The 15,286-nt window shown below is 42.9% G+C and overlaps 1 protein-coding gene across 1 annotated transcript; it reads left to right on the top strand.

The window, feature by feature from the left end:
- Positions 1-355: 355 nt before the first annotated feature.
- On the top strand, positions 356-12,086 carry LOC104569719 (scaffolding CK1 anchoring protein C-like; the record flags this gene model as incomplete). The annotated part of the gene is made up of 3 exons (XM_088531687.1): positions 356-913; positions 9,151-9,318; positions 11,962-12,086. Coding segments are annotated over exons 1-3 (851 nt in total), but the record flags the coding sequence as incomplete, so codon positions are not given.
- Positions 12,087-15,286: the final 3,200 nt, after the last annotated feature.

Raw genomic sequence — 15,286 nt, 5'->3', positions numbered from 1 at the left:
GGGAACGTCACCCGCGTGAAGGGGAGGGCAGTGTATGAATCAGTTACGGGGAAAGGGAAGGAGCAGGTTGAAGTGATGATCTCCCTCCCATTGCAAAAGGGATACTTTAAGCGCCGAATATCAGGAGTGTGGTTGGTGAGGCTAAGTGAGCGAGCAGGGGAAGGCAAGCTCCTCCTCCAGAGTGGGAGGCTGGACCTAGTGATTAACTCCCCAGCAGAGGAGTGGCGCTCATGTTGAATTCTGAAGGAACCTGTTGGGAGGCTGCTCAGGAGAGTAAGAGGTCAGGAAAGTCCTGGAATCTGTCAGAGGACTAATCCAGCTTGAGAGGCACTTCAGAGCATCAACAGCTCTGGTAATGTTCAACTACCTAGCAGTAGAAGCAAGGCCCCAGTTCCACCGTACCTATGGGGGCCAGCAAGGAGTGTCTGGGCCACTGAAGACCCGTCTAGAGCAGCTGAAGAAGCCATGGTGGAGAGAGTCCACCACTCCGCTAGTGCTCCAGCACAGTGAAACAGCTAGACTTGCCATAGATGCCTTTCTTGAGCAGGGGGAACGCGGCTACCTGAATGCTATTGCTGAGGAACGGGAGCTGCCTTTTCTTTCCACCTTGGACATGGAGTATATGAACCATCAGAGAAGCCAAACCTTTCCAGAACCCAATGCCTCAAAAGACAGAGATGCCAACTGTGCTGACACGGACACTGGAGACGGGTGTTCCCTCTACTCTGAGCTAACATCTGGCACCTACTTTCCACTTATGTCTGATGTGCACCCTCCAGAGCTGGAGCTGGGGTGGCCAGGGATGCCGTACTTCACAACATCAGGGCAGACTAGAGCCACTGTGGTTTTCCAAAGAAACAAGGCTAACAGCATTAAGGATTTGCTCCGGTCCCTGATCAGCCGGGCACGGACGGTATGTACAGAGCTGCGTCCCTTCGGTGGTGTCTTTTATCACAGCTCCTGTGTGACTGTGGCCACGACGACTGTGGCCAAGCTGTTGTTTCTGGCTAGATGTCTGTCATGATGTGATTGCTTTTTGTCTTCTAGCAGATCTGTTAATGTTCCTGCTCATTTCTGTTCTTGTAACTTCTTTCTGCCCAGAATTTCATGTCATATGCATAGTGCCCTTTAAGACACTGCATCTCTCCTTGCATGTAGGCAGAGCATGGCACGAAGCCCCAGAGCAAGTGGCAGGGGGCACAGCATTAATGTTTAGCTGTCCTAAGCCAGCAATTATGCACCATCAGAGCTGCTCTGCCCTCCGCAGGGAGTTTGTAGGACCTTTTTGACCCATGGGCCCCATGGTTAAGCATGTGTTAGGACAAGAGGGTTGCATGGGTGAGCTGCTAGGGAAAAACACCGGATCTGAGTAAACATTGAATATGTCAGACTGCAAATCCTTGTTTATGGTTTGCAGTACTTTAGACAACATCACCATAGCTTCTAGCTATGATGTGCCTGAGTTTGAATAAAATGAGCCCATTTTTGGCCTGTCATGCACTTTTTGCTGTGTATGGATTGCCAGGTTTCAGGCATAATAATTTGCTTCTTAAGCACAATCCTTTCTGGATTTGCTCACTAAATTATGCTCCCTGCCTTCTTTTTTCCCTTTTACATTGCCATTCTGCTATGTACTAGAGCAGCAGCTCAGACAGCTGTATCTCAGATATGTTTTCAGCTTTTATTACCTTTGTCCTCCTTATAAGTCTTTTCATGTTTTCCTCATTCGTTTTCTTTTGTGCCGTTTCAATAGCATAGGGATATTGAGTTAACTTCTAGTTCAAAGTTCACTTTTAATCAGTCAGCTCCTGGGCAATTTCTCTTATCACTGTAGTAGTTTCTTATTTAACTTGACAGTAACTCCTTAAATCCATTACTGCATAGCACAGAAAGGAGTCGCTAAAGCATTGTTACTCCTGGACTTTAGCTGTGTTAAGAACAAGCCCATTGCCAGATGAGAAAAACCAAAGCATTATCTTCTATTGCCATCTGCAAGATTGAGAAACATGGTTATTTGTGCCCAGGAGATCGAACTGGGCCCATGCCACAGCTCATGTTGCTGTGCGCTTCCGTAAGATCATTGAACAACCACATATCATTGAATTGAAAGTCAGGGATGGCAGTGAAGTAAACAGGGATCTTTAGGGTTTTTTAAAAGCAAAGACGACCATTTTGCAACATAAGCTGTTGCCCAGTTGAAAGAAGCTGTTGCTAATACCTGAATGCACCTTTGTAGGCAAATATGGGAAGTTTTGTGCAGGAAGTAAGCCACAAAAATCTTTGTTTGTCCCTGCAAGCACCTGATTTATGACATCTCAAACAATCTGACAGGTCCTGTGACACTTGTTGCATCATTTGTAGAAACAGAATTTAAGGCATAGTCATGGTCAAATGCGCAAAGTAAAAGATTCCTGAGGAAATGTTCCCATGTCACTTAGCGCAAGTCCGGGATCTCTGATGATGTTTTAATCAGCTGGTTTCACCTTGATTCTTCAAACCACGTATAAAATATCTTGCTGCTTTCTCAGTTCACATAAACTTACCAATAGCTGCTGAGAGGTTGCACAGGCAGCATGCCCACCTAGAGGTGCTTTCTTGTGCATCTGGTGCACTGGGAAAGCATAAAGAATTTTCAATGTTCTGCGTTCAAGCTGGGAGTTTTCATATAGCGTTTTTGACTGCGCTGTGTAAAATGGGATAGTGAACTTTAAACTATCTTATTGGTTCATTACTGATGTTTTACAGACTTCTGGTTTAGCAGATCTGGCCAGGGTTTCCCCTGGCTAACTCTAGGTATGACAGCAGTTCCAGCTAGGTCATACTCACATTTACACATCTTTTAAGTAGTCTACTGAGTCATTTTGCTTGTCAGAACATCCAAAATAATATTGCTGGTACAGTTTTTAATGTCAAAATAGAGCCAAAGCTTAAAATATTCCCTGCCTGAAGTAATAATAGCCACCTGACAGAGAATCCCTTACTTTTCACCTTTGAAATGCTATTTTTGAAGCACAGTGGCTCAGATGCCCTCTGCGACAGACTTTTAACTTCTCCCTGCATCCCTCCCTGGTTGTTGCTCTTCTACATGCTTATAGCTGAAATAAAAGTATGATAGAGAGCCAGAGGGATCTGTGAAAGATACTGAGATGCTCAAATGATTCTCACGGATCCTGTAGACAGGAACATGTGCATCTTGAAATGTTGTTTGCTGTTTTCTCTTGCACAGTCATACAGAACAACATCAGCTGACATATTTTGCAACAGCATGTTTTTTTTTGTACTGCCAAATCATCAAAATTTGTTTTAGGGGTATCTTTTGCTGGTGCGGTTTGTCTTTCTACTTTACTGTATTTAACCAGTTGTCTTTGAAGATACATTTTGAGATTTGAGCTTTTCTTTTTGCAGACATAAGAAGATGCAGCACAGCCACACCTTAGCCTTCATTTGTTAAAGTTATTACAATTTTACTTGTGTTGGATGAGTTCCGAGCACTTTTGAACAGTTCATATGCTTTTCTTTCCACCCTCTTGTGCAACTCTGTCACTGGTTGCATATCTGCGCTTACATGCGATGATAGAAGGGTCTTTGCTGGTCCCCAGGGTAGCAATGCATTGCTTCAAATGGCAACACTATGGTAATGACCAAAGCCACACTACTATTGGCAAATACCAGTAAAACCAGCCCTGCTGGTTAGAAACCAGACAGATGGCAACCCCAGTGGGATGCTGGTTAAGTGCTGTAATTCCCAAAGTGATGACTGCAGTAATTGCTGAATTGTGAGTTTCCAGAAGTGGATTCAGAAATGTCATGATTTAACCCTACAATGGCAAGGTGTGAATTTTTTAGAGCCTGAGGGGCAGCTGTGTCTTTGTGACATCCAGGCAACCAAGACCGGCTACAGGCTTGGAGGCCGTGATCAGCATGAACAGGACATCTCTGTGCCAGTCCCAGCCATGCAGCTCCCACCACTGACGCCAAGGGGCTGAAAGCACTGGACATATATTGCCCAGCTTTATAGGACCAGATTGACTGAAATGCCTAAGGCCTGTTAAAATGGGTTTTCTGGAGCCTGGGTTGAAAATGGTATTTACTCAATCTCTACTTTGGTATAGATCTGTTCAAAGTTATTTTTGAGGTATCAGACCTTGCGGCAGTACTGCCTTTTTAGGAGCTTTCAAGGGAAAGACATCCAGAGTCTCTTGGCTTTGGGTCTGGCTGGAGTTACTGAAAGAGCTACAGCTTTTTTAGTAGGCACAGTGGTGAGGGGCATACAGTTGGAGTTGAAGAACTTGAAGGTCTTTTCCAACCATAATGATTCCATGATTCTGTGACTCTTTACTTACCAAGAGGACCTGCTGATTTTACTGGCCCTCATAGCTGTCCTGCAGCACACAGGCTTCGTATGAGCAGCCCCCAGCCTGGAGGGGTGTCCTGGCAAGGACCCTTGCCCCTCCAGCATGTGAGGCCATGGATGCATCTTCTACCCCCTCATCCCACCGCGACTACAAACCGCAGTTCCTGCAAGGCTGCCAGCCTTCCCACCTCCTTGGCCATCAGCAGCAGTGGGCACTTGCCAGCCCCACCAGAGCAACCCTACCCCAACCCCTGCTTGCAAAAGGATCACATGCAAAGAGGCAGTGAGCAGAGCCAGCACTTGTTCCACCTTCCAACGCTAAGCAAAGACCTGCTTTGGAAAACATGAGTGTGATGATCACAAGGGCTCCACCCATCTTACACGAGTGTGAGCGCTGCCGCCTGGGGCACCTGCTCCGGTGCCAATGCTGAAAGCTACCGCGGGGTTGCCAGGAGATGCAGATCTGCTTGGCAGTGTGCTGCGTTGCAGCCTGTAGCATGGGGTGCCACGGGTGGCTGCGGCCTGTGCTGCCCCTCACAGCTGTGCTTGGCCTCATCCGGCCCATAGCAAGCACCTGGGCCTGTTTTTGTTTGTTTGTTTTTTGTTTTTTTTTGACAAGAGCTCCCAAGCACAGTCAAAGCACCAGTGGAGACAAGCCCGTGGACGTGTTCCTTCTGTGCAGACCTGGCATGCATGGCACAGCTGAACCCAGAGGGCCTGGGGCTGAAGGAGCTTCATTCCCTCTTGACTTTGAAAGTCAAGTTTAGATGGTCTCTGAGGCCAAGGCTGTCCCAGGACTAAGCCTCAGATAAGCTGGAATATTCTGAGGAAACTGTGGTGGAGAGGGACTTACCTTGGGGTCCTGTACAAGGCTTGGGCTTTTTTTTTTTTTTTTTTTTTAAGAAAATGGTAGCCCAGAATTCATTTGGTTAAATTGCCTGGTCTTACAGCCTTTGGTCTTTGGCTGAAAGCCAAAAGAGAAAGACATAGTGAAGCTCTGCTGTTTCTGTGAGTCACAGCACTACCTAATGTCTATGGTCCAGCAACCGAGCTGATCTGGGTAGCCAAATACTTTTATCTTGCTGCTTACAGAGCCCTCCTCCTCGCAGGAGGTGACTCTGCTGTCCATTTTTGCAAGCGAGGTTCACATGGGACAAGTGCTGGCCAAGTGCATGGGGTGTAGTGCATGGGAGAGGTGCTGTGTCTGCAGTTTCCTCAGCTGTGAAGGCAGGAAGAGACAGCCAGGTGCCAGCGTGGTGGCAGGCACAGCTCCTGTGGGAGGTACCTTACAGGGATGGTCTTTGGGAAAAAGTCAGATGGAGCCAAGAAATCTTGCCCATCTGCAGAGAGCTAAATCCACAAGGGAACAGGCATCTCGGAAGAGAACCTCTGCTGACTGCCAAGTGCAGGAGGTCTCTCGGCAGCGTGTACATGAAGCACAGGGCAGCAGTGAAGCAAAACATGAAGCAAGAGAGCACAGTGAGGTCAGCACAGCCCCCTGCTCTGCCCAGAGAAAAACATGTAGAAGGAGAGCTAATCCCTTCAGCAGGGCCATGGAGGCCAGCCTGTGCATATGCAGCAGAGATGTGAGCCTGTCCGCACATCCTTGCTTCAGCGATGCTCTGAGCTCCTCTTCTCTGCAACAGTTCAAGGTCAGACCTGATTCAAGATCAGAATCTGATTCAGCCCGTGCCTAGTCTAAAGCCTAAACCCCTGCGCACCTAAGAGTCTTACAGCCGTCATCAGCATTTACATTTTTATTCAAAGAGGAACAGCTGAGCAGAAATGGCACAAGAAAGCTCAGCCTTCAGAGTCTGCTCTGCAGGTGCCTGAGGCCATAGAGATTTGTGTTTGTGGCCATGCTCTATCCCAGGCAGAAAAGGGAAGACTTCAGAAAGGTTTCCCACCCCCTCATGGGATGAATCATGGGCAGCAGGGACAAGGATTTTGCATGCTGTGTGTAGTATAGAGCATGTACATTGAGGAGCAGAGTAGATAAGGCCATTGGCGCTTCCCTGAAATGCTAGGTCATTTTTATTGGGGCATCCTCTACTAGGTGCAGAAACTTGAAAGCAAAGTTATACAAACAACTTTCAAGTTCCAAACAATTATTTACTGTTAGACACTGTAAGTACTGAGACTAGCATACTTGATTAGTAGTTCCAGTATTTTTTCAGCTTTTGAAATGAAGCTGGCCTGTCTTTAATTCCTAGATTACTTCATCTCTATCAGTCTTTTGCCATGTTACTCTGCAACCTCAATACCAGCTGTTAATGGTTTGAGGTCTAGGTTACCCAACCACTCTGTGAGCACTCTTGAGTGAAGTTTGTGAGGCATGGCTAACCATCTGACTCAGCTTGCCTTATTGCAGTTTCCTTCTTCAACATGTCCCCCCCCCTCCAGTGCTAACAGTGGTGGCCAACAGGTCACAACTGTCACTTTCTGGTCAAAAGAACATCTTTCTTGCTGTTATCTTCTGGCAGGGTCACTCTGTGTGGAAGAGTGCAGCAACTTCTCCAGTCACATCTTAGTTGGTTTATGGCTGATCTCTTTTGATCTGTTGTGCTGGCTGCAGGTCATTTTGTCCTTTAAATTTTCTTGTTCTGGAACAGTTTACTGGTATTGATACTAGTCATGACCTACCTTCCATTTTGCCTTTTTTTTTTTTCTTTCTAGGTTTTGGAGTTTTAGTTCATTTGGCCAAGATGCTCTCCTACCTTACATCCCATCTCTCTTCCACAATGGACTGTATTGCCATCATTCTCATTCTTTAAAGAATTGCTCATTCTCTTTAATAAATTAATTTCAAACCTCCTCTCTTGGAGATCTTATCTTGCAGTTCTCCAAAACTGAGACAGACCTTTTTTTTAAAATACATTTTTTTTTAATTTCAGTGTTTTTTATTATTATTCATACTGTAGGATTGATAACTATTGCTTCATGTTTGCTCTCACCAAGACACTTTAGAATATCTACCTTTTTATTGACACAGTCAAACGGAGAAGAGCTCTCCCATTAGATATTTCTTCATCTTTTGTATGAAAAGCTGTCACTACTGCATCCCAAAGGTGTGATAGGCATCTCTGTCCTGCTGTGCTTCTTTGCCAGAAGATGGCTGTGTAGTAAAAGATTTCTACTCGTCCTGAAACCCTGAGCTCTGGATAACTCAGCCTGTGACCCATAATAGGTTTCATCCATTTGATCTTTCCAGTCCACTGATGTTTGGGCAATCCCCAGTATACTGGCAGCTATGCTCTCTTCCACTTTATTTATGAGGCAGATTCTTTCATCTGCTTGATGTCATTGCAAAGCTGCTTCTGTTGTTTTTAAAAGGTCATGGCAGCCAGGGAGGAAGAGAGGTGTTCCTCATACCTGTAAAGGGCCAATATCACACTCATCTTAAGCAACAAGGTCAAGAGGGGGAGAATGGGGAACTAAAGGCCAGTCAGCCTCACCTCACTAAGCCATTCTCAGGAACATGAAGAATAAAATGATGACTGTGAAAGCCAACATGGAATTATGAATGGCAAATGGTGCCTGTCCAACCTGGGTGTCTTTGTTGTGATGAGATGACTGGCTGCATGGATGAGGGAAGAGCAGTGGACATTGTTTACCTTAACTTTAGCAAGGACTTTGACGTGGTCTCCCATAGTCATTTTATAGTCAGCTTGGTAAGATACAATGTGGATAGGTGGACTACAAAATGTGTGCAAAAATTGACTAGATCACTAGATTAAAAAGTGCTGTAATTAGAGGTTCAAAGTTCAGCTAGTGGTGTCCCTCAGGTTTCAGTATTCATGCCAATACTGTTTAACTTCTTTATTAATCAAGCGTATTAGGAAGAGGCCAAAAGGCCAAAAGACCTGTTCATTCAGGCTGGAGAAGGGAAGATCTCATTGCTGTCTTCGGACACCCTAATGGAAGTTTACAGAAGTAGTGTAGACAGAATCTTCTTGGAGATGCATATCAAGTGTATTAGGGGCAACAGAGACAAGCTGGAATCAGGAGAATCCTGATTATATATTAAGAAATTGTTTTTCCTGATAAGGGTGGTCAGACACTGCAAGGACGCAGAAAGGCTTTGAAAATCTCCATCTTTGTATACAGAACTCAACTGGAGAAGAAACTGAGTAGCCTGGCATAACTTTGAAGGTGGATGTAACGGTGACATTGGCCTGGCTTTGAGCAGGTGGATATGGGGGAGCCAGATGTCCCCCAGAGCTCCCTTACTGCCTGTGTTAGGCACTAGGTGTAGTTCCCTCAAGGGTGTGATGCTGGAACAAAGACAGGTACATACTAGATTGAAATCTCTCCTCCCTTACTTGACTTCTCCCTTCCTAAAGAAATGGCACCCCTTTATACTAATATGCCAATCAATCATTCATGGAGTCATTCTTATACCCATTGAATCATGGTTTTGGTCAGTCTAAAGTTCTTCTGTTGTATTTTGTATAATTGCTTAAGGCAATACATGCTTGTTGCGCCAATGATTTTGAGAGTCTGCGCACATGCATTACCCTTTCTGCTATTTCTTTCTGTGCATGACAGATTGAAGAGACAAGAGGTGGCAAGATGGGCAATATCTTCATAGTTATTAAGAGTGATTTTATCTACCATGGTGAGGTAATGACTGTTAAACACAATATTCCAGATACAGTCATCATTCTTGTCTGTACTTCCCTGAGACACTGGGGGTTTTATCACTTAATTCACAGTCTGTAGCACAATACACTTGTTCATGAGATTTCAACAGTCTTTTTTTTCCATCCATTCCCTGCCCCTTTTCTCCTGGCTAGGTGATAGCAATTGTGATGGATCTGTTTACAGACATGGAAATACTATGTGACCTGCTGGAGGCCTCAAGCAGACGGCATGTACCTGTGTACCTGATCCTGGATGAAGAATACTTGAAGCATTTCGTGGAAATGTGCAATAAAATGGCTCTGACTCAAGACAACTTCCCAGTAAGTATTCAATCATACTCTGATGTAGTAACTAAGTTTTGGAATTCGTTAAAAAAAAATGCTGCTCCTTTCTGCCTGGTCTCTAGGACCTCTTGCTCCACTCTGTCCCACTGTCCCAGGCTAAGAAAGCATGACTTTGGTCTAGGAAATCAGTCTCTGTCTCTAAACACAGAGGAGGAAGCAAAGTCCTGTGTTTTGTGGTCTTCATTCCAGTTTTACACTCTAGAAGCATGAGGTCAAGGCAAATAAGACCTTTCTGAAATCTTTTCTTGGCTGCTGCAAATAGACAGAGGTAGGACAGGAAACTTCTGCTCACATGGACCTGTATCGTCTCTTTTCCTTGTCCTCTCATTATTCCTGACCTAGGACACTGAACTATAAGACTTAAACTATTCTTGGTTTGGATCTCTCAACTTAGCTTTAGATTCTGTCCAGAATTGCTGTAGTGAGATAACTGGTGGGGAAGGGAAGCAGGGACGGCCTTGTGAAGTCCTGATGCAAAATCTACCATTTTCGTTCTGGCCCTGGTGCACAACCTCAGCGTGAAACCACACATTAAAAATGTCATTGTTGGATCTGCTTTTTAAGCTTGTAATTCAGGCTGTGACTGGAGTTTGTGAGGGATTTGGGAAGAGCCTGTTTCCCTACTCATTGAGATACCCATTAGCAATAGCATGTGGTGCCCAGAGCAGGCAAATAATAAAAACTAATATGTCAATGTGACAAGCTCCCTCGGGAACTCCAAGGCTCAGAAATGCATGCCAGTGTCTTGCTAACTACCATATAGCCTTCTGCTTGCCACCTACCAATGGAAGATGTCTTTTGATGTCATTTGTTAGTCCTGCGAGACCAGTACTCCTGCTCTTGCTCCTTCACTGCATGAATAGGGTTCCCTAGAGTCATGAGACTGATACTCTCCAGCAACTCAGTTCATAGATTTTTCCCTCTTCCTCACTGGGGATGCTTAGAGGTTATTCAATTATCTCAAAACTATTATTAATTAAAACAGGCTATGGAAACATACAAAAATAATGTTTAAAGCATTCAGAATACATGCAGGTAAAAATGCCTTAATTTCTCCTCGCTCTTAACCTGTCTACACAAGATTTAGAGAGTTTTTCTTTTCCCATGTTGGTGCCAGTCTGTCCTTTCTCACATGCCATACCTATTTCATCCTGCCTTTTCAGGTGGTAAATGTTAGGCAGAACCATTTCATGCTAGAGCACATTTGCTTTCATAAATAACCATCAGATCTAGATCTGGATCTAGATGAATCTCATTGCTCCCCAAATTTAATTTTTCTTTGCTTCTTATCCAGGAGCCTGGTCATTGTTTTTCATGAAAACTATCATTGGTATACATCCATGGAGATGACTATGTCTCTTTGTTAGGTCTGATGTCATCTCTGGTGTTTGAATGACTAATTTACACTTCCCTCCCCCATTCAGTGACTCATCCACAGGTTTCAATGTGAAGTGCCTTTTAGGCTGGTGCCTGTCAAGAAACATTAACATGCATGCTTCGCAGTCACATCTAAATGGAATGAGTACACATATTTTATTCCTGGCTTTCGGTTGAGTCCGGATATGATGGTAATCTCTATTTGGATGAGTGATGACAATTTGGGGTCTAGTGGGGAATTTGGAGCAAGTCATCCTCCAGCATGTTACTTCTAAGAACTTCATACGAACAAATCCTGCAGCAGTGCTTCAAGCGCTGGCAGTGCTCACAGGCAAAGACTCAACTGTTGATTTTTTCAGTTAGCCAGCTAATAGATCTAAGACTACTGTCCTAGTCAAGTGAGACTGAAGCTTGGCAGTCTGTCTTTTCTAATCTTGTTTGGAAAGTGCAGGGCCTGGACTGACAAGAGGAAGAAAAGAGCAAGACAACAGAAACTCCCTCAACTGTTGGAAGGATAGAGGGAGTGTAGAAATATGGCAGAGACAAATCTATGGAATATCCCTGGGGAGGATAGAAAGCTGATCCTGGTGAAAATTAGCACCACTGAAACCTCGGCATTGTAAGAAGAAAAAATCCCGTGTTGATTGGCAACAGGATTAGTCGAACAGCTCTCCAAAAATTCAATGTATCTTGTTCTTTTTCAGCAACCTGTTGAATGAAGGAACTCAGTTATTCATCAAGTCACACCTCCTGCTCAATGCTGTGCTAGCTATGAAAGCAGACAAAGACATTCAGGCCCTTATCTGGTCTAAACTTGTCCGTGTCCACAGATGGAGACTGCTCAACTTCTCTGAGTAACCAATTTCAATGGGTGACTGTCCTCAAGGAGAAAACTTTCTCCCTCATCTTACAAATCACTCCTGACAGATACTGAAAGCCTCATTATATGGCTTATATAATTTAGAAATGGTCTACAATATTAGTTTTTTTCAATTTTTCTTTTCAGAACAACATTCGCACCTAAGTGCAACTTATTAATATTTGCTGGTATTTTTATCTTACAGAAGCAGCATTGTGACTAAATATTTTGGTATACAAAAGCCAGAAAACACTTCATGCCTTGATGCATCATACTTTCAGAGTGGAGGTCCAGCTTGAGATAATCCATCATTGATACCTAGAGAATATTCCAGTCTTGTTCAATGTGTAGCCATTTACTAACTCTCCTTTCTTTGATTTTAGAACATGCGCGTAAGATGTCTGAGTGGAGACACATACTACAGCAAAGCAGGCAAGAAGTTTGCAGGCCGGGTTCTGGAGAAGTTTACCCTGATTGATTGTGACCAAGTTCTTGCTGGCACATACAGGTGAGAAAAAGCAGCAATTACTGAAATGAAGACAGGTGACACCATGAAAATATTCATTGCCAAAATACTTGTTAAAACACACAGAATAATGTAGCTCTTGTTCTCTTCCTATCCTTTGCTGTCTCCCCCTACGAGGTTAAAATCTTGTGACCATTACTACAAAGCGGCCCTTCCATTTCTACTTCTTGAACTAAGTTTTGTGCTTCATTCCAGATCGCATCCTGAATAGCATCTTTTCTTGCAGATCGAATAATTTAAATTTCTTATTCTGAGAAATAATCACTTATTGCTTCAAAAATTTTTCTCTCCGCAAGTCATCCTAGTTAAGTGTTAAGTTAGTTTGTATAAGAGTAAATGAACTCTTCCATGATTACTATCTACCCTAATTTTGCAGCTTCTCTAATCGCACTTATCATTGTCTGATCACCAGCTTTGTTCTGATCAGAGGCTCAGGACTACAGTCCTTGTACTATATTTTTATTACGAGAGTCATGCACTTCATGCATAGGCCTATCCCACAATATTTCCATGTTGTTGCACATCGTATTATCCTTCACATTCAGTGCAACTCCCCTAATAGCACAACTGTCCATTATTTCTGTAACACTGATAGCTGGCAATACTGTATGTCATAGATTTTTTCACCTTCCACCAGGTTTCCTTGATTACAGGTCTGTGTCTTCTGTCTTTTCCATCTCCCAGCCAGACCCTCGACTACCAGTGTCTTAAACTGTGCTGCAGCTCCCAAGCTGCACCTTCTTTCTACTACGTCATCTCTCTGTGTGGAGGTCTCACCTGATCAAACTCTAGCCCTATAAAACTGAAGTGCCTGGCTGCAACTGATTATGTAGAGTCTCTATAGAATGGAGAGCAACATCTTTGGAGGCAACTTACTCCATCCTGACACAGGTGTCTTAGGGGTGAATGAATCACTTCCTGAAAATATTTATCCATGTCCATTGACTGTGAGGTGATCTTAGTTTTATTTCCCTTTCACCAGTGTCAGAGTATTGACTGAAACAAAGATTTGGTTCTCAGGGTCAATTCCTCTCTCTCCTTTTTGGACCAGTAGTTTGGGCCAGTCATGAGCTCTCTTTCTAGATCTGCATTGTGGAAACTTCTCAAATTCTGCAATTATCAGACGAAGACAACCTTAAATATGGTTCTTTGCACTCCCAGTAAGCATCTTATGTTCTGGGCTATAAGAACCAGTTTCTATGGAACTTTGCTCAATAGTGGACAGAAAAGTTTCTGCAGGTGAGATCTAAGGACTGTCCTACTAACTATACCATAGCCTGCTGGTATACCCAATACAGTAAATAATTAGATTACTCTGCCTGAAGGTGGGAAAGATAGATTGAAAGAATGAGAATAGTTACTGAGCAAAGCTAAAGATCATTTATCTGGTATCCTGGGATGATACAGGACAGAGTGTCAGAACAAAGCAGTAGCAGACTTTATAGTGCAGCAATCTTGTGCACAAGGATCAGTCGTTCCAGACTTCTAGGGCTGTGTGTCGTATGTGCTTCTTTATGCTCAGTTTCCCTTAAAAGACTCTTCTTCCACCTCTTTAGTTGTTTTTGGTTCTGGTTTTGGGCTCCGCAATACCCTCTGGCAATGGGTTATGCAGTTTAATCTGTTTTGTGTAAAGAAGTGAGGGCACTGTATTTACATTAAGCTTACTGCCGGATAATTATATTTGATGTCCCCTAATTCCCATAACCTGGGAAGAGTAAATCACTGATCCTTATGTACTTTCTTGACTGCACCCATGATTTCACCAGCTGTCTTTATAATCCCTCATGTGAATCATCTCTTCCCCAGACAAAGTATCCTGGGCAGTTCAGTCATTTCCCATATAGGAGAACTACCAGACTTTTAAACATTATTTCCAGCTTTTGTGAGAGATGTTGGCCAGAACTGCATGAAGTGGTCAATGACACCCCATCCACTATAATTCAGCATAAGGGTAAAATGATGACTTCTGTCTTATTCTCTGCCCACATTCTGGCAGCTCCTAGTCTGTCTGCTTTTTTTGACTCGTGCTAACCATTGAAAAGATTCTTCTGTTGAACTACCCAGGGTGACCATGGCCTCTTAAAGTGATCTGAATCTCATTGTTGTTTCAGAGAGTATTACAGCTTTTGCATCAGTTTGCATTTATTGACATCGACTTTTGCCTGTAGTTTTTTCTCTCATTCAGCTATACCATAAGATCCTCTCTTACACAACGTATTAACTTATCTCTCACAACTTATTAACCAGTATTCTTTCAAACACCCAAGATAATTTAATAATAGCTCTGACATTAACTGCTTCTACCATTTTCCAGGTCTTTTCTGAATATGTTGAAACACAAAAATACAAAAAATAAGATTTATGGGAACACAGTGGCTAAATTAAAATAATTACTATCATTTGTCTCCAACTTATCCAAATTATTCTTTGGGAAGCCTTTTGTTTATATTCCACAAGCACTTCTTTAAGAGCCCTTGACAAATGACCTTGTCAAAATCTGTTTGAAAATCCAAATGTCCATCATCAAACAAATCATATGTATCTTTGTGTTTGCTGTCTCCTTCAAAGAACTGCAAGAGGCTTTTGAGGCATGGCTTCTTCCATAAAAATATGCTGAGCCTTCAACATTATGATTATAGTTATTTATGCATCTAATCATTTTACTCCCTATTTGCTTCTACCAGTTTGTTCAGTATGGAAATAAGAGTGTCTAGTTTGTAGTTTTCCAGGAGCTCTTTAAAAGGGTGTACATTTACTACTTTCCATTCCTCTGCTACTATGTCCAGTTTTAAATGACAGGTTATTCACTGGTTAATAATTGGAAAATTGCTGACTTCCACTTTTTGAAGCCTGTATATTTTAATATTTTCCTTTACTGTACCTTTTAACTATGGTGAGTTTTTGGAGGCTTTTAAATGCCTTTATTTTGATAGGTACATTTGCTCTGAGTTTCTAATATAGCATCTTTAAACACTCTTCATGCTGCCTTAAGCTTTTAACCTTTTGGCTACAGTTTTTCTTTTCTTTTCTTTATTTTTCTTTTCTTTTCTTTTCTTTTCTTTTCTTTTCTTTTCTTTTCTTTTCTTTTCTTTTTCTTTCTTTTCTTTTCTTTCTTTTCTTTTCTTTTCTTTTCTTATCTTTTCCTTTCCTTTCCTTTCTTTCCTTTCCTTTCCTTTCCTTTC

Source organism: Tinamus guttatus, unplaced genomic scaffold (assembly GCF_059628265.1).
Source record: "Tinamus guttatus ecotype Peru unplaced genomic scaffold, ASM5962826v1 Tinamus_guttatus_pri_ptg000424l, whole genome shotgun sequence".
Lineage (NCBI taxonomy): Eukaryota > Metazoa > Chordata > Aves > Tinamiformes > Tinamidae > Tinamus > Tinamus guttatus.
The sequence above is the reverse complement of the archived record's forward strand: the minus strand, read 5'-3'. Positions and strand labels throughout refer to the sequence as shown.